Below are 19587 nucleotides of genomic sequence, written 5' to 3' on the forward strand. Positions count from 1 at the left end.
TCAGTACATTGTGAAATTGACAATAAAGCTGACTTTGACTTTTGACTTTGAAAGTGCTAATGCTAGTTAATGATGTGCTAACGTTCTCTGCTAACCTTAGCTCCACTTTTTACACGTAGAAACATAACGTTTTAGAAACGTGCATCTCCTTCCAACCTCTCCGGGTACCGAAATGAAATGCTAATTAATAATGAGTACTAATGACTAGAAATGCTATAAATAATGCCAATTTATTGTATCAATAGTTGGTGTTATAAGCAATAACTTGTTTGTAAATGATATATGCGATAAAAAAACAATTAGAGTCTGATCACATTAATAAACTTTCAGTATCTTTCTACACACCGTAGACGCAGCTACGGGAGCAATTTTGGGGTTAAGTGTCTTGATCAAGGACACATTGACATGAGACTAGCAGAGCAGGAGCCAGGGATCGAACCGCCAACCCTCTGATTGAAAGGCGGCCCTGCTCTCCACTTAGCCACTATTCACCATTTCATTGTTTGTTAACAGTAAAATAATTTATTTAAAGTTGACTATTAATAATAGTCATAATAAAGGGTTAAACACAAAGGTAGTTTAAGCTCAGGAATGTGGAAACACTAGCTAAGTTCTCAGCAGACATTCTTCTATAAGCGACACAAATCCGGCAAAAACAACAAAGGGGTTTTGAACACTGTTCATTTGGAACAGAAACACAGTGGAGCAGGAACACTGATAAAATCTGTCAAACCGGCTTTGCTCATCACAGTGTTTCTTCTTAGAATAACATAAGACTACAGCCAGCAATATTAACTCAAAAACAGAGATTTCTCTTTTCTATCTTTGTCTTTGGAATCGAATAGTATCCTGAAAACAGTATTGTGTAAATAATGCCGTCTGTAGAAAGAACTATTTGTGTGTTTGTAATAAAAAGACACCTTCGCCATTTTTTTTACTGCGAAAAAAGCAGGAGGCATCCTCCAGTTCTGCCGAGTGAAGCCAGTGAGGAAGTGTCTTAAAAGCTGCATTCTCTCTAGTGTCCATCAGGGGGCGACTCCTCTGGTTGTATAGAAGTCTATGAGAAAATGACTCTACTTCTCTCTTGATTTATTACCTCAGTAAACATTGTAAACATGTGTTTATGGTCTCAATCTCTAGTTTCAAGTCTTCTTCAATACAGCATGATGTTCATTTAGTAAATGATGGTCCATTTAGAGTCAGATAGAGCATAAAGCAGGGTATGCTTTAGGGCGGGGCTTACTGTGACTGACAGGTCGCTGCCGCTACCGGAAATGTATACGGCATCTCTACGTCACTCCTCCATTTTCCAAATATGGTAACTTCTGTTCATTGGCTGCAAAAAAACAACAACAACATGGCGACGGCTGTAATCGCCAAACTCGAGGCTTTAAAACGGCAGTCAACAAACCAATGAGTGACATCACGATGACTGCGTCCACTTGTTATATACAGTCTATGGACAAAAACCTGCTCATGGAACCCTCTGATTAAAAGACTTTCACAAATCAATGCTACAATTCGTTCTCGAGTTCACTTGCTTGCTCCGTGTTAGGAACAGGTTGAAGCCATCAGCTGTTGAAGTCAGCTCCCCGGGTTTTGGCGTTCTTCTGGTGCATCAGCAGCTCTACGCACCAACGAGCAGGTACCAAGTAGAGATTCTGAGGACGACTCCATAACTGTATCTGGTGTGGCTGAGAACACAGCTCAGAGAACAGTGCAGACACACAGGATGAGCCGTTGAGCATCATCTACATGGCTGAAGCAACACAAAGGTTGGCTTTACACAACAATGACAGAGTGTCCAGAGCCGAGCACGCCACTGCAAACTGTACTGGGACTCGCACGAGTCCCAGTACATCGTTACAAAAAAAAAAAAATCCTGATGCAACTGGATTTCACAAACTTTAACCTTGAACAAAGACCGTCTCACAGTCAGGTGAGGTTTTAAGTAACTTACTACACATCCTGTTTGACTTAACATATCAAAGAAGGAAACGCTGGCATGTTCTGCTGACGACGTACTAATGAATAATCATGAATTATCAGGACTGACGCAACACACCTAATCAAAAAACAAACACGGCTCTTGTTCAGTCAGTGAGGCTGGACCTGCTCGCTACACCCCCATTAAATCACAAAAACAGACATCAGTGCAGCCACTTCGTTTTACTGAGGAGAGCATTATGTTGGCTTGTGTAAGAGTTGAACATTTGTGAAATAAAAGCCACATTTAAAGAGGGTTGGGAAAACAACACTTAGGCACAGCTACAAATGTGAAACCTGAGCTCTGCAGCATTAGGAACAGTGGGCTGTTGGGATTCGGGGAATGAACCGACAATTATGAGCAACAAAAAAAATATTATTTCTTATTAATTTGGCATTTCAATGCTCATCATAACATGTTTGCCAAAGATTCTGATGACATGGAAACTGGAAGAGCAGGCACTTTAAATCAAACGGGGGGGGGGGTCATTTTCAGGAAGCCCAGTAGAAGTGAGATAAACTACAGCAGCATATGTAGTGCTTAAAAGCTTTGTCCATCAGCTGACTGCTTGATACACAGGAAATTAGACATTATATTAATAATTGATTAATTTTTTAAGTTATTGATGATTCTGTGGTTGCAGCTGAGGATGGGAAATAATAAAAAGTAAGATTTTATCAATCCGATTCTATTATGGACGCCTCTTATTGATTCCTAATAAATTGTTGGGTGGAAACAGAGTACATAGAGGCAGACTATACTACAAAAACTCATTCCAACCATCTCAAAGTCAGTATAAACTGTAAACGATTGTGAAAGAATGTGCACTTTGTTATTCTCAGCTATAGTGGTTATTTATTTAGAAAACACAAAAATCTAATAAGGAAATAAATGATTGCGTTTTAAATTTCAATATTTTCTGTAATTAAATAAAGAACGTTGCCATTGGTAGTTAATGACGTTTTAATGATAATGAGCTAGTGTTAGGAAGTTAAACAGGTTATAATTCACTCTAATATCTATTTCATATTTCTGTGAAAACTTACAAGATTACATTAGAACACATCATGACAATGTTATAATAATACTTTTGCCCATGTTTTACAGAATAGAGCTTGAACACATCATAATGCAACCTCCGTACTTTAGCTACATTATTGAGCCCAGTGGGACTGCGCTGACCACCACCTGCTAACCGCTAACGTTAAATGGCTCTCCTGCAGAATTCAACACAGCTCGTTGTTCACGTTGTAGCATTATCGGAAAAACATAGGGCGTGTCCCCTCCGACTCATCAGCGGCAACTTTTGATCTTGTTTGTTTTTTCTTCTCTCTGGCTCTGGTCCAAACAAACTCAGATATGACGGGTCATCGTGCATGTGCAACTGTCGGAAAACATTGACAGGAGAAATTGATGGTCACACGGGCATACGAGTCACTGTTCCCGGTCCTCGTTGCTGCTTCTCTGATGTGAGCATTTGTACACTGAATATTTTGGGAGGGTTTGGTTTTTGAAGTGCAATGAGAGTTGCAACCTCTGTGGGCTGTTAGCATGGCTTGTTAGACTTTTAGTATTTGTTAACAATATCTCAACAGCACCGTCCCTTGGTACACTGTGTCCGATGTACGTATTAGTTTACATTGCAGGGGTCAGCATCTTTGGAGCCAGGCGGATGCTGATGGGTTCTCAGATACCTATTTCAGTCCCCCATCCTCCCAGCGTGACTCGGTCAGAGACCGAGAGGAACGATCAGATGTCCACCGTCTCAGACATCTCACCATTGTTTGAAAAAACCTCCCACCACTCAGTTCATTATTCTTTTACTGCACTAAAACTCTCCCAGAGTTAGATTCCCTGCAACCCACTGAGGCCTGTTGATAGAACCAAAAATGGCCCGGCCCGCCACTGCAGAGACTTCTGTTTATGAATTGTGTCGAATTACTATTAGACTCTGGCGCGAGTGTGAAAGAGGCGACGAGTGAGGCACCAGGAAAACAGTGAGGAGCTTTGTTGCTCTGCAAGATAGCGGCATCTGTGAGTGGACCCAGATGGAGAGGGAGCTTTGGGAATGGTGATCGGTTTAGTTTTTTTTTGGGGGGGGGGGCCTCATTGGTTTCAGTATTTATCTACTGTACACGGCTTTAGCTGGGGATTGGCCCTGTAATGAACGTAGGGATAGGACTGTATTTGCACTTTTACGGTTACATTGAGCTCCTTCCCGCCCGACCACACTTGCTCCTATGGCCTGTTGACTTCCAACGTTCCGTCACATGTGCTTTATAGAAACACGGTTTATAGAAGCGGGCCACCAAGAAGGACTCAACTTTGCCATTGAGCGGAAATTGAGCAGATTGTGGGCACATCCTGCCATACGGCTCGCACGTGTACACGCAATCACACATGTGGCAGCTTGTAAACAGGTATACATGAAAGGATGACCGACAAGTTTCCATGATGCTACGTACGCGCTCACAGGAAGTTAACCTCCAAACATCCTTGACAGGTTCCTTCTCCGCAGACGTGCGGTATGTAAATACAGACAAAGCTCTCTTTGTCTACGCATCCCAAGTTCAAGGTGCATAACTAGGAGCTGGGAACCGTGACTTTCTTTTTTAGCACATAATTGAAGGGAACAAGAGAAAAACACTCATTTCCCCTTTTAGAGGCCAACTAAACAAAGGGAAGAATGTTAATAAAAATGTTCACGGTCTTCTACTGTGCGTTTTCATTATTTAGTGTAGAGATATATTGAAAGCTTTTGATACTAGTGTCAGGACGATACACAGGTTTTGGTACACATACAATACTTTCTTTAATACCCAACTATGAGGAACAAAGACATAATTTTTCAAACAGAAAAACTTTGCCCGCATAAAGTTTTAAAAAGGCAAACTTATGATTCTAATCAGAAACTTTCTGATCAAAGAATAAGTGAAAACCACAAATATGAGCAACCGTTGCTATTTCCAGCATGATTCCTCTGAGGCATTTTTAGACCTTTGATTAATACACATATCATATCATCACTTATGCTCCCAAACTGTGGAACAGCCCACCCAAAACATTAGAGGCAGCCTGTTTTTAAAGCATCCATTTCACTTTATGTGCGTTCAACAGAGGCCGACATCTGTCTTTCAAATGATCTTTTGTGTATTTAATCACTTTTATTTCGAAACATTTGATTTATTTATAATATTTTTTGCCATTTTATATGTTGTCCAGTTTTTATTCATCTGTTGAAGTGTTCTAACTACACTTAAAATGCATGCTTTTTTCCTACCACTTACTTATTATATCATGTGCTATCATGTGAGACAGTGATGTCAACATTTATTACCCCCCCCCAAGCCCCCCCGAGCCCCGAAGTGGAAATAGTGCGCGTGCTTTGTGAAGTGCTGAGCTCAGCAGTGCTGGGAGCGGTCGATGTGTCGGTGCAGCGCGGGCTGCAGGCGACAGGAAACGTGATCATGAAGGTCGTCGCTGTTGTGTTCCTAGAAGGGGACAAAATTCCAGAGAAGGCAAGAGGAGGGAATTTTGTGTGCGTTTCCATGTTGGAAAATATTATTGTAACCCCAAAAAACGTTTTCCAGATGTTTAACCCAAGTGTTTCATTTGGATGTCGCATACATCAAATGCTTGGCACTGAAAGGACTCCTTAAAGGAACTCAAGCTTTTCCACTGTAACACTCATAGAGGGCCCTATCATAGCCTGTGTGGCTATATACTCTATATTTTGTTGCTACATTGTTGTACAATCATATGCACAATTTTAAGGAAAGTGCTGTGAAATGACAGGCTAGCATGTATGAAGGTCTCTTACATGGAGAGCATGGGGTCTGGTTAGAAGAGACTAAAGCACTGGTCCAGTCGGGAGAGTCGGCTCTTGAGTGGACTGTCCCAGCGTGCCTCTTACACTGGCCCCAGGCCAACCAGTATTTCTAATCCCCGGCATGTTTGGTTTAGTCAATACAAGCACAGTGTTTGCAAAGAGGAGTACATCCGACAGGAGCTGATCCCTTTTCACTGCTGCACCTTATACCCACTGCTGTGTGAAGCACCGACACAATCATCATCAGATACAGTTCAACCTGACGGCCAGCCCATCGGTGATCTCTGTACTCGCCACCACTGGTCCACACAGTGATGGACGTACCGGCTGAACAGGACACTTCGAGCTGCGGTGAGGGCATCGTTTCGTGACATTTGGGCCCAACGCCAAACTGTGCGTAGTGTTTCCAAAAATTCTTGTGTTCTTAGCAGCGTGACGCAATAAAGCCACATTCCACAAGTCAGCTAACCTGCTTTTCATCGACGAGGTTTTTCAGGTTCCACCAAGTTATCTGGACATTCTGGGCTCCCATTTCTAATCGTGACGCACACATGGAGGACGACTGTCAAGCAGTTTGAAGTCCACCTGACCATCTCTTTAACAGATCTCCTTCATGTCATTCAACAGGCTTCACTAAACTTACGTAGTACTTTAGGGGGTTAGCCCCTCCCTCATTACCACCACTGAGGTGCCCTTGAGCAAGGCTCCTAACCCTCAACAAGTTACAACAACCAAAAGGTAAACACCTCCTCAGATGACTTCAATCCACCAACAGCCCATCAGTCATTCATGGAGCCGACGTATTCGCCCCATCATCAAACTCTATAAATGTAGAATCCCAGGTGCAGTCCTAGACCTTTGAAGGATTTTTATGGATTTATTGAACAGTCGTGCTGGAAAAGCTCCGCTTGCTTTTCACTGAATCTGTATGACTGTACCTAGACTTCACCTCACTGTAAGGTGTGGGGGGGGGGGGGGGGGGGGGGACAGAACAAACCATGTACTCCCAGTTTAACTACTCCACATGTGAGCTGGTACAAATGGTCTCAGGAGGGGGGGTGGGGTCACTGTGCTATTTCTGACATCAGGTTCCATGTGACGCACGTGGATGTGGGGACAAGGAGGAGGCCAGGTCCTCTGCAGACAAAGAGCACACTAACCCACACAGAGGTTTACGAGCTCTGTGTGTGTGTGTGTGTGTGTGTGTGTGTGTGTGTGTGTGTGTGTGTGTGTGTGTGTGTGTGTGTGTGTGTGTGTGTGTGTGTGTGTGTGTGTGTGCGCGCGTGTGTGTGACAACAGCTGTAAGGCCATCAGCCATGGCTGATGCTGAGACAAAAGGACTCCCTCTCCTGTCAAAGGCCACGACAGAAGCCCAGGGCGTCCTTTGCTTCCTGTTTCTGTGTACAATTTGTGCAGCAAAACAAAGAGAAGGGGGAGCAGCGTAGAAACAGGGGGGGAGGGACTGATTGCTCAAAAGAAAAAAAAGAAAACTAAACATGCAACACTCGGACAACGCGTCCATTGTGCAAGCTCACAACATCTCCCATAAAGAGCAGCATACTCAACAGCTGTACCTCACTGTTTGCCGGGCAACATGTAGTCAGAGTAGAGCAGCTGGCACCTTGTTGTTTTCTGGTTTTATTTTCTTTTTCTAGAATTCCACAAACACGAACATTCATGAGGGTGACAAGGGTGGAAGCCTAAACTCAAATTGCATGAGAAATGACCCGATTGAATCGGTACACTAGACGCGTGTCAGGACATGTTGTTCAGCAGAAAGCCTCCGAGGACTAGAATTAAATACACCTCAGAGAACGTCCTGAATAGACTTATTACACGTATCAACTTGATTTTAGGACTTCATCCAGCTAATAGTGAGTATGAGAGTTCAGAGTAGAGGTGAATCTACAGTATACCATGTTTTTACAGCTTATCTGAGAATCACATGCTTACTGAGGCCGAGTGAACCAATCAGAGTTAAAAGTCTGGAAATCCTTTGAAAATGTACCCAAGTTTCAGTACTACTTACATTCTGTCCTGTAATAGGAGTTCAGGTTTATCTCACATCTTGTACTACTTCTTGAAATAGTAGGCCAATTACTTCAAACATCAGTGATGTAGTTAAGAGTAACACACATCACATCCCATGAGGCCCATGTGTGAATGAGGGGCACACACATTCTGTGTGCCCCTTCGTTTAGTTACAGACGAGGAGACGTTCTGATTGGTGCAGCGTGTGTGATGTCTGACCAATCAGTGTGCTTACACCGCGGGAGGAATGGAAGAAGTCCGAGTTTGCATCCACTTCATATGGAAAATAAAAAACATGAGGAGAACCCAGAAACAATGGCTGCTCAAGGACTAAACCCTCAGGACTAAACCCTGAATCTATGCTTTTATTAACTGGCCCCAAAAGTGCAAAAGTGGCCCTAAGCCAAAGCCAATTGGGTATCTAGGCTTTTGCTCAACGCTTTTGTCCCTAGCTTTGTATGTGAAGACATTCTTTTATGTACATGTGCTGTATTTGTCTCCACTACATAAAATAAAGTCATTTGATTTGAAAGAATGCGTCGACAAGCAGAATTCATAAACTCGTGGAATAATCATTTCAGGAGATGTACAATTTTGCCATTTTCTTCGGTTCAAGTCTCAATGTAATTAGCAATTATGTTGAAACGACTGAATAGATGAAAGGAAATGATATAACCGCTGCCTGGGAGGGGTTCACATTGCTCAACAAAAGTGACCAGAAACAACAACAGCAGAGTCAGAGTCAGTGGAGCAGCTCTGAGGGCGCCATCAATATTTAAGCACAGAGTGTTTCTGCTCGGCCGCTCCGGACTGAATAAATGTGCCCTGTCACCGCTCCCCTTTTTGACTGGTCAATACAGACCTACAGCACACTGCTGCCTGATCCAGGACCAGGCAGCGAGACACTCCTGCCTGTAATGTCCCATCCCAACAAATAAACCCACTGTTCTACTTGTGGCGCTCACCATCTCCACCCAGATCGTGAAGAACCCGAGGGGTTTGTCGGTCATCGGGGGAACGCAGTGGCACTCGCTCTCTTTAGCTGCCCTGACAGCACGCCGACTGACCCATTGATTGTCGTGAAAAAAAAGCCCATGAGCAACAGTCAATTGATACAGTGGAATTTCCATTGCACGTTTCGATCTGGACGCGCGGTACAAAGCGGGGGAAACTCTTCAACGTTAGAGAGGGTACAGTGGAAACACCAGGGCCACCATGACCTTCAAACCCCCACTATGAACAAGTGAGAGCCCTCTCACAGAGACCCTAACAGGGCTGCCTCTATGAATGGAGCCAGCGACGGCGGCTAATTAAATCCTGCCGTCTATCAGTGGGCAGCGGTAATTTAGTGGTGATGAAACAGGCTGGACTCCCGATACTGAACTATGTACCTGCCCTGAAGACCCGACGTGGAACACAATAGGGGCCCTCTTTCACAACCTTGAGGACAAAATGAGACCAGCTTTTCATCACAAACTACTTGAGGACTGGATCGGGGGGGAGACAGGCGGCTCATCAGCTGCTTCAGAGATTAAGGAATGGGGAACGGAGATTGCTTTTTCATTAAACTGATCGTGACCGTGGACGAGAAGCATCCTGCTAATGTGAAGGGACACAGTGGAGAACCTCTCGTCAATCCAGAACCCGGCGCGTACCCACGTCTTCTGACCCGACTCGACCCTACTGCCTAATTACAGACCCTGACCTGACCCAAGAAACCAAGCTACACACACTGACCTGAAGCACGAGACCTTCGGGGCTCGGCATTGGACGATATGAACATTTTATGTCACAATTATCTCGACCAAAATAATTGTGATTCACAAATACATCCCAATAATCACCAAAATATGCTGAAAACTCTTAAAATGGCATAACAGCATACTAGAATCACACATTTTGGGTTGTTAAATAAGATCAACATTAACTTATAAAGGTCCCACTGGATAAATAAAGATCAATAAATAAATAAAAAGCAACATTGTGCGAGTCTGTTTTTTCTTACATGATTATTCCTGAATTTCATGAAGTCAAGCTTCATTTCTCACTTCTCTGCCGGGGTTTTCAAGTGACGATATTCACGATCATCACATTTATAGATATTACAGTAAGCACAGTAGAGTAGTAGTTTACTAGCCCCAGAACATAAGGCGAACCGTGCTTCCCGTCTGCTACAGTGACTTCATCGCGCACAACATATCAAAGGCTGTGGAGGAGGCCGGGGTCGTCCTTGACATCTGGGGATCAAACTTGTTCCGGGACGCAGGCTAACCGCGCTGTCTGGATAAGACAGGAACTCACTGTTGCTGCAGGCGTGGTTTTACTACCGTCAATACAGCAGCAGCATGCATAATCCATTGGGTGTTGCATCACATCCTGTGTATTGATAGACTAAATGGTCACCTCATTTCCAGGAGTAACACAACGGCTCGGGGCAGTAAATGTCTTTCTAGATTTAGAGAGATTGACGTTTGTTAGTCCTTTCACAAATTCATCATGTGCCATAAAGCAAACGGGACAACAGTAGAGACCTAGTCACTACTTATCTTCCTCAACACAGAGCAGTGCAATACTGGCAGGAACACATGATCTGTGCACGTCTGAACCTATGGTACCACTTAGACCAACCAATACTGGGAATGTTTAGGCCGATAGTTATGTTGATAATTACACACTGGATTTGGTTATTTATGACTTATGACAAAAATATGAACTGAGACAGGACATTTTCCAGTCACGCAATAAACTCTGTATGAAGTAGGATTGGGCAATATGGATGAGAGCATCTACCACTGGCATCTAAAAAAAATAATAAAATCAGGATATAGTACATTTCTGGAAAGTCGATTGAGAAACTGTTCTGGCATCAGACAATAATATTTATAATCACCACTTGACTCCCTCTGGAATGAAAACATGGGATTCCACATGATGGCCTTCCCTTGAACAGCCTGATATTTCAGCTCACTAAGTGAAACCAGCGAAAGTGTGTTCATCGCTACTTGCTTAACAACTCCATAAACCGCCATGATTCACTGACAATAATCACCTCTCACGTTGGCTCTTGATCGCTCTCCTAAACATCCTGACAAACCACTTCGCTCTGGACCGAGAACAGCACTCATGACATGTTGATAAGAAGCGACCGTGTCATACATTTTATGACTTCCTTTGTTATGTTAAATCCCAAAACTGGCACAAAGAGGGGTCAAATAGCAGTTAGAGGCGTCTGTCCCTGTAGCAGGAAGCTCAAGTTATTTTACTCATGCGTTACAATCATCCAACTTGTGGTGGCATGAAGATGTGGCAAAGGGAAGTTACTCAACACCAGGCAGCACAGGGCTTATGCAATGAATGTCATCGTGCATCTAAACCACCGCAGGTACAACCATGACACGTGAACACAGATAACGTTTTCAGTAGGGATGCACCGATCCACGTTTTTCACTTCCGATATCGATACAGATATCTGAGGTTTAGTATCGACCGATACCGATCTGATACCGATCTAATAGAGAAAAACAGTGCTGAATCGATTTAAAAAACGCAGCCGACGCTACGCGCCCCCAGGTTGTCCATCGCTTTTCTCATGTTGCTGGCGTTGTCCCTCAGAATCACGTGGATTTTGCTCAACAGAATTTGCCACTTGTCAAACATTTCCTTCAGGCTAGCTGCTATCGCTTCGCTGGTGTGCGACCCACGAAAGTTTGTTGCATTTAACATTGCACTGTGTGGCACAAAAGTTTCATCCAGCCAGTGTGCTGTTAAACTTAAAAGTGACACAGGGGAAACGTCGGAGCTCCAGATGTCTGTCGTGAAACTTATCGATTTGACATCTTTTATCTCCTTCAATATGTGTTTGCACACTTTACCGTGCAGTTCAGGTAGCGCCGTCTCCGACAAATATTTTCGGCTTACCATGTCGTAGCGTAGTTCCAGGTGGTTAACTAGCAGCCGGAATCCCTTATCCCCGACAACTGAGAGCGGCTGCCCGGTTCCAGATGGCTGATCCTTTCGCTCGCTCCATTTTGAAAACAATCTATGCGGCCAGTTCGCTAGCGCATGACGTTACGCAGAGCACAACGCATATAATTGGACTGAATAGATTTGCCTTTATGGAATTTTTTCCTATATCGGGACCGATACAGATATTGATATCGGATCGGTGCATCTCTAGTTTTCAGTAGACCGCCTTCGCTGCACAGTTCTATCTCAGATCAGGCTAACGAGGGCTGAGGGCCAATGCTAATGGTGAGGTGGTGAAATATGGCGATCAATGTTTCGCAAGACGACGTCCTCAAATGTCTCGTTTTGCCCTCAACTCAAAGACCGTAGAGGATTACAGGAACCAGGAAGTATTCACATTTAGGAAATAAGAATCAGAAGAAAAAAAAGATCGAAACCAATTAACCGATTATCAAAATAGTTAACGATTAAGTTAATAGTTAACAACTAATGGATTAATCTTTGTACCAACACAATACTTTTTAATACCTTCCTTTTAGAAATAAAACCATGAGTTTCCTCAATTGCTTTTTTTAATGAAGATGAACAAAAGAAGTCAGTTCTGAATTGTTGAAACACCAGAACAAGAACTCACCTAAATTAAGTTCTGTACCAGCTTTCAGGTTGTTGTTATACTCTGTGCTACGGATACTTCCCCATAAAAATAAAAAAGGTACTTAAGTCGGATACCCACAAACAACACAAAAATACGCATTAATCTTAGCAGCTGTTCCAAGGTGCCTTTGATGGAGCTAGGCTAACCATGTCGGTGCTAAGCTAAGCGAAACGAGTCTGGAAGCTACGTCTGAACGGAGCACATAAATAAATATAGATATTGTCTCATCATCAAGCGAGAACATTTTCCAAAAGTGTCTCGGCATTCTACTAAATACAATGTGGCGCAATCTAGGGACTCTCCAATAGAAATCCATTGTCAATAAATATACATGGGACACACACCGATACTTCAGCTGATGAGTAACAACAAAACAGAAATGTCAACGTGTTTGAGGTCATTTGGTAATGGCGTAAAATGTTCAGTTCACTACAAGACGTTCATTTATGTAAAAATAAAATAAAAACAAAGCCCCTCTGATTCATGCTGTTATCCACATTTATCAGAATTATCTGCTTGAGCTGCATCAAAGAACTGGATCTCTAACTCAGAAAGGGCACATGGGGATATAATTGGGGTTTTTTTGTTGTTGTTTTTTTTAAAGGGTGCTACAGCTCACGTACTGCGTTTCATGAATGTCTTCTATTCATAGTCGAGATGTTTACAGCGCAGACTTCTTCGGAGTACAGAGCTATTCCAGAGTGAGTAACCAGTGCAAATTCATCAGGGCTGTGATGTATTAGCCGGGCCACTCCTGCCAACAGTCACTTTGATGTTTATCAAAATGTAACCTTGACAATTAAAAAGGCAGCTCAGGGGGAGATAAACACACTGCGGCAGAAGCTACTCTCTTTTATCACTTGTAAGATGGCACATGATTTAAACTCATGGACGCCAGACCGAGTCACTCAACCAACTGACGGACACGATGAGAAATGGGTGCTTTTGTGATATAACCAGGATTTTTTGGCCACATTTCAAAATGATACGTTAGTTTGAGGCACTTTGGTGGAAGAATACTCATAGGTCACCACTTGCGCTATATGGCCTAAAGTATGTGGACACCCAGGCCAATATACTGTACTTTTGGCCTAGTTCCACTGAAGTGAAAGCCTAATGCTCGGGCGTGTAGTGATATTCTAGACGACAGTGTTCTTTAAACTTTGTGGCAACAGTTTTGGGGAAGTTTCAACATACCAGTGCCCTCATGCACAAAGCCATGAACTCAATCCCATCCAACACAGACCTATCGAGGTTGCGAATTACAGTGATCAATCATACATATAATCAATCATACATATACACATATATATATATATATATATATATATATATATATATGTATATATGTATATATGTATGTATGTATATATATATATATATATATATATATATATTAATTAAGTATTTCTCAGTCAGATAATTGCAGCTAGCTCCAAACTGCTGTGTTCCTTTAATAAGTGTATTGTTCATGACGTAAACAAAAGGACAGAGGAGCAGCACCATAACACCATCAGCTGCACTCCTTTCACAAAGCTCCAGTCCTGTTGAGGAGACACTTCCTCCTGCTCTGTCGGCCACAGATTAAAAAGATAAACATGTGAAAGATACAACAACAAGAAGCAGTGGTGCAGGTTTGCTGTGACCTAGAAGGAGCGTTCAAGGAAAAGCACGTGATATGTCTGTCTACACATGTGCACAGACTGACAATATGTGCACGACACATAACCTGGAATGTAACGATAGTGTCTGTAGTACTTCAGGATGGGACCACTTCATTTAATCGTCCTATGGACGTCATAATGTGCGTCACTCATAATCAAGACTTAAAGTTTTTATTAACCGCGTCAGTCGGTGTGCTCACGGCGCGGCTGTGTGGGGGGGCTTACCTTGTCTAGCTCGTCGTGCAGCTCCGACAGGGTGGGTCTGATGAGTTTCTCCCCCAGCGGCGCTGCCGTCTGCCGGTAAAAATCGATGTTGGGCACGGCATCGATGGTGTTGTGGCCAAAAGTCCTCATGTAATAGGTGTGGGTGTGGGTGTCGTAGTGGTAGTGATGCTGGCCCCCCGTGGATGAATGCAAGCTGGTCTCGCTCATCACCGTGTCCCCGTTCTGCAGCCCCTCACCCGGCGCCTCCGGAGAGGCCGCGCTCTCCGCTTCACTCGGATCCGCGAAGTTCACCACGCGAAACCGGCCTTTAGCTTCTTCTCCGCCGCCGACAGCAGGATTCGCACCCGGTCCCTCTAGAGGAGCGGCGGGTGTGGCCGCATCGCTGGATGGGACGGTGGTGGAAGCGTCGGAGCTCGGGGACTTATCTTCGGTGGCGCCCGCAGCCTCAGCCACAATGTCTACCTGGAACCGACTCTGGCTGGGGGTCGGACCGGGCGGCTTCGGCCCCGCATCTGGGGTTAGGAAATCATAATCCGTCGCGGCGCTCTCTGCCGAGGCGGAGGGTGTGGAGGATGGCGCTGACATGGCACAAAAACACCAATGAACGTGGAAACAGTGTGGGGGGAAACACGTTGTGGCCCACAAACTAACTCAACAGTCTTCCTATTTATAGGGAAGAACACGCTGCTCTGCCCGCTCAAGAGACGGTCGGAGAGCGGTAGTAGCTCGTTAGCTGCCTCAGAACAAGAGGCTACAGGCTGGAAACTTTTAGCCACTCTCCCCCTCCTTCTGCGCGGCAGTAAATCCAAAAAACACTCCCGGTAACTTTCACTCGCTCGGCCACTGGACTATATCCCGTCCAGCCCCGGTCTTTTAGTCTCTCGGAGTGGGATGCTGTTGTCGACCTTGCTGCAGCACCGCCTAGACTCCCGGAGCTGCCCTCGCTGCTATTATACACACTGCAGTCGGCATCATTAAAGGGTGGGCTCCGACTAAAGGAGGCCTCGCGAGATGTCATCTATCGCGTCTCTTTTTTTTTCTCAAAGTGTGGGAAATGTCGCGAGAAGACATCACATTACCCAAAACAGTATGCGTGACGTTGATAGGCTGGAGGGAACGTTTATGGGAGGGAAGCGTAGGGGACGAGGAGGGGAGGGGGTGAAACTGCACCAACAGCTTACCAATGTGTGTGTGTGTGTGTGTGTGTGTGTGTGTGTGTGTGTGTGTGTGTGTGTGTGTCTGGGGTGCTGTCTGTCTGTCTGGGGTGCTGTCTGTCTGTCTGTCTGGAAGCTTCCTCTATGGCTTCACGAGGGGAAGGCTGTGACAAGTTTGGGGTGTTTGCTGCCAAACTGTGGGATGTAACACTTGATACCGTGGTGTTCTTCACTGACAGGATTTAGTTTGAGGACGGACTACAATACACTTGTAGTTTATTGTAGCCAAGTAGGCCAAAGCCTTTTAGTGCCGAAACACAAATCTGATTGGTTTCCCCCACCTGTGCCCCAGGCCCCATCGCACATGTTCACCTCTACAGCAGAGCACACTGAACATATGTCACAGAAGCTGTAGTGCATATGTGTCCACTCAGGATTTATGAAATCTAACCTCTACAAAAATGCTGAGACCGCTGTTATTTTACAATACATGTTTCCTGCTTTTTTAGTGGTATTTCATACTTGTAGTGACTCAAGAGATGTTAAAAAAGAGCGCACGACAAACCAGCATTAAAGTCTACAGCCGAATAAATCCAAACCAGTTAGTTAACAGTTTAAAAATAACTTTAAGATGCTGAACTACAAAACACCACTCGTCAACGATAACAAAAATAAAATTAGTTATTTTAAATCAAAGAGGAAAAGTAGATAGAATGTATTATATTACAATAGGTTTTTGAGAGAGCACAAATATACAAAAGTAAATACGAAATTACTAAAGGGACCCCAGAGTCACAATACTGATACTTCAAGAGTAAAATAGAACGTAAAAGACAGAAGTAAAATAGAAAGTGGTTCCAACTATAAACAGTATAGATATATTTATAGTATCAAAAGTATTTATGCACAATAACAGCCCCAGTGAATGTTATATTATTATGTAATATTATTTTACCCGGCCTGTTAGTCCCAATTAAGTGAACTCTTAATCCACAGCATACAATGATATTTCAGACAACAGTGTTCTTCCAGCATTGTGGCAACAGTTTGTGTTTGTCCCTTTCCTGTTTGAACATGACACTCCCCCCCTCCACTAATCCAGGTCTATAAAGAAATGGTTTCCCCAGTCTGCTGTGGAAGAGCTTGACTGAAACCTGTCCAGAACCTCTGGGGTGAACTGGACTCGAATGGCAGAAGCCATGTTCCGACATCTGGTGGAAAAGCCTGAACAGAGGGGAAGCTGTTTGAATATTAACTGACATCCTGACACTTAAATGCAGTAGTTTTGGCCTTAAAGTGTACTGTAGTTTCTTTATGCTCTGGGACTGCTTGCCTATTACAGTATCGTATATTAATTCTCCATCGTCAGCTTGGTTGTCTCACTCTTCAACAGTGAGTCTAAAGTTTTTATCATAATATCATAGAGCAAACAGAAATTAGAGGAAGCCCATGGGACCAGTATTCCCCATTTAAATGCCATTTACCTATTGATCACATGGACCTTACAATTACCTTGTGAGACAGCATTGATCCACTTTAATCCGGTTTTTCCAGTAAATTAAATTAGACCAGTTAAAGCTCAGTGACCTAATGTGCATCGAGGAACTCGATACTGTAACAAAGGACGTTGATATGAATTACATTGTTTTTACAGCTTTTGTACGTACACATTTGTCCTATTATTATTATCTTACCGCATGCATCAGTTCGTAAAGGTAGAGGGTGAAAACTAGGCTGAGAGGGCTAACTTTGAGCCTGAACAAGCCTAGAATTACGAGTTTATTCCAAACCCAGAAAGTTTACTTAACGTTGAATGTTGCTTTTGTCAAAATAAAGCAGACTACTGGCTGAATAGCTGCTTAAGACCTACTTCAGATCAAGTGATCTTGACATTAAAGACAATGTAGACTACAGATTTGACACTGCTGGTCATTCCCAGAGAATACATGTTGTGTCAACATATTAGCGGTGATGTCATATATACAGAGGGAGTGATTGAAATGTGGTAGCACACACGGACATCTGGCAGTATGATTAGTGTCACAGTAATGACACTTCATGAAATACAAATTGAACAACTGTCTTTCTGTTTTTTATGTGGTGAGAAACGGATCATTGAAAAGGCAACAGAATGGGAATGGATGGGAGCAACGCCTTGTGGCATATCTGGGGTCCCAGTAGAACAAAATCACATCAAACAAGAGTAGCAGACCTGGAGGCTGCCTTTTTAAAAAGTAAAATAATCCACGTCCTACATAACAATATATAAGCACAGTATTAAACAAGCACAGTGCGTAGCAAAAGAAGTGTAATAAAAATGCATTAATATATATTCATCTGCAACAAAAGATACGAGCACTTTTCATAACTATCATTTTTGGAAAGAGGTCAGGACAGGAGTTATTATCACATTCATGTATAACAGTTAAACATTTAAGAGTTGCATTAATCATTAAATATGTTAAATGTTTTTTCGCCTGTAATCAAAGACACCCATAAGGGAATATATTTCACTAAAAAGGAAAACTGGTAAAATTTTGGATAATGTCAAGAATGTCACACAAATAAAGTGGTTTTAGAGCTGGACTCATGGAACCATCCGCTGATATCAAAGTCCTTTTTAAATTGAAGAAGTTTGATTGTTGCTGTCTCACCTCTTTTGTTCACAGTGGAAAGATCAAACTTTTTTTTTCTAATTATACAATCTCAGTGTGACATAAACATAAATAATGTTATTTTCACTTTTCACAGTGTTGAATTTCCAAGTAATTTTATGCTAAGCTAGACTAAGCAAGTCTTGAAACTATAGTCCTATACAATATAATATTGTTCACATAAACGTATGAGGTGGGACCCCGGAAATCTTGCCCTGATGACGGCGCCCTCTGCACATCGTATGTACCCCGTCAGGTTCACTGCACAGAGACCCAGAACCCATCCAGTCCCTCCGGCTGGAATCATTAATGACCCCACCTTTTTTTTTTGTGTCAACTGGTTTGTGGTCATTTGATTACCGAAAGAGAACGTTATGAAGAAATGTATGTGATGTAAAATCAATAATTGATGAAGTGTTTCATACACAGATCATCTACTGGGCAGGCCACGATATCAAGTGCTCTCCTGAGCAGGGGCGTAAATAAAGACAGTGCAGGCAGTGCAGAGGGAGCTATACCCAATAAAAGCCTTACTCACTTGACTGTGAAATCCAACACATTGTTGGCAAAATATATGTACGCCTTATAGTGTGCTTCATAAGTAGTAAATAGAGTGAACTGGGGCCCGTCAAAGCTACCCTACACCACTGCTCTGGGGGGTCTGGGTGGGAGCAGGGTACCAGCCCTGTTTGCTAGACATGTGGAGATTAGTTTTGTAGTGATCTCAGTATTTGACATTAGATTTTTTTTGTCTATGTTGGGAGATCTAGAATTAAAATAAAAGGTGTGCTTTGTTCCGCCCATGTAAAGAGAGCATACTATGTAAACAGACGTGCTCATTCTTGTGCTGGGCTTTCTTTGGATTTCAGAGACGTTAACTGATCTGAATGTGCTACCGCCCCACCCACATGCATCGCAGCAAACAATGTTATTTAGTATGTAAATAATTCTGTTCTGTTTGTACACTCACAAGCGTCTTTTCTCTAAAGCAGCTATTGTTTCTGATAAAGGACTTAGTGGTGGTCAAAGGAGCTGCCAGGCGATCAGATAGGGACTCATTGGAGGTGGGCGTGGACATGCAACAAATATTGGTGAAATAAACAACCCCAAGATTCATCAGCTGGTGCTCATGATCATCCACAGCAGTTTTTCAGATGTAGTCATGGACCACAGTATCAAAATATTGCTATTGTGTTATTAATACACATAGATAATATGGTGTGAATAGTCCAGCGCCACTTACAGTAAATCATGTCAGTGTCTTGCTGTTTTTACTTTATCCCCAGTCCCCCAACCGTTACACTCTCATTTTGAGTAGAATTCATTTTCCCAAAACAGCAACGCATCCTCAAACTACTTTTTGTAAAATGTCCTTCAAAAAGTGACTTTGTGTGTTTTCTTACGAAAGCCTGCAACACTCGT

At 43.2% G+C, this 19587-nt stretch overlaps 1 protein-coding gene across 2 annotated transcripts in view; it reads right to left on the reverse strand.

Annotated features, from left to right (window-relative positions):
• The window catches only part of slc12a2 (solute carrier family 12 member 2), a 61696-nt gene extending 46361 nt beyond the window's left edge, over positions 1–15335 (reverse strand). For both annotated transcript variants that reach the window (XM_068706102.1, XM_068706101.1), the window contains exon 1: positions 14358–15335. In XM_068706102.1, the coding sequence (XP_068562203.1) occupies positions 14358–14942 (585 nt within the window). In that variant the 5' untranslated portion in view covers positions 14943–15335. The remainder of the gene's footprint in view (positions 1–14357) is intronic.
• Positions 15336–19587: the final 4252 nt, after the last annotated feature.

The sequence above is a fragment of the Cebidichthys violaceus genome, unplaced genomic scaffold (assembly GCF_023349555.1).
Source record: "Cebidichthys violaceus isolate CVI_PGR_0920_01 unplaced genomic scaffold, fCebVio1.0.p SCAF_12, whole genome shotgun sequence".
In the NCBI taxonomy this organism is placed as follows: domain Eukaryota; kingdom Metazoa; phylum Chordata; class Actinopteri; order Perciformes; family Stichaeidae; genus Cebidichthys; species Cebidichthys violaceus.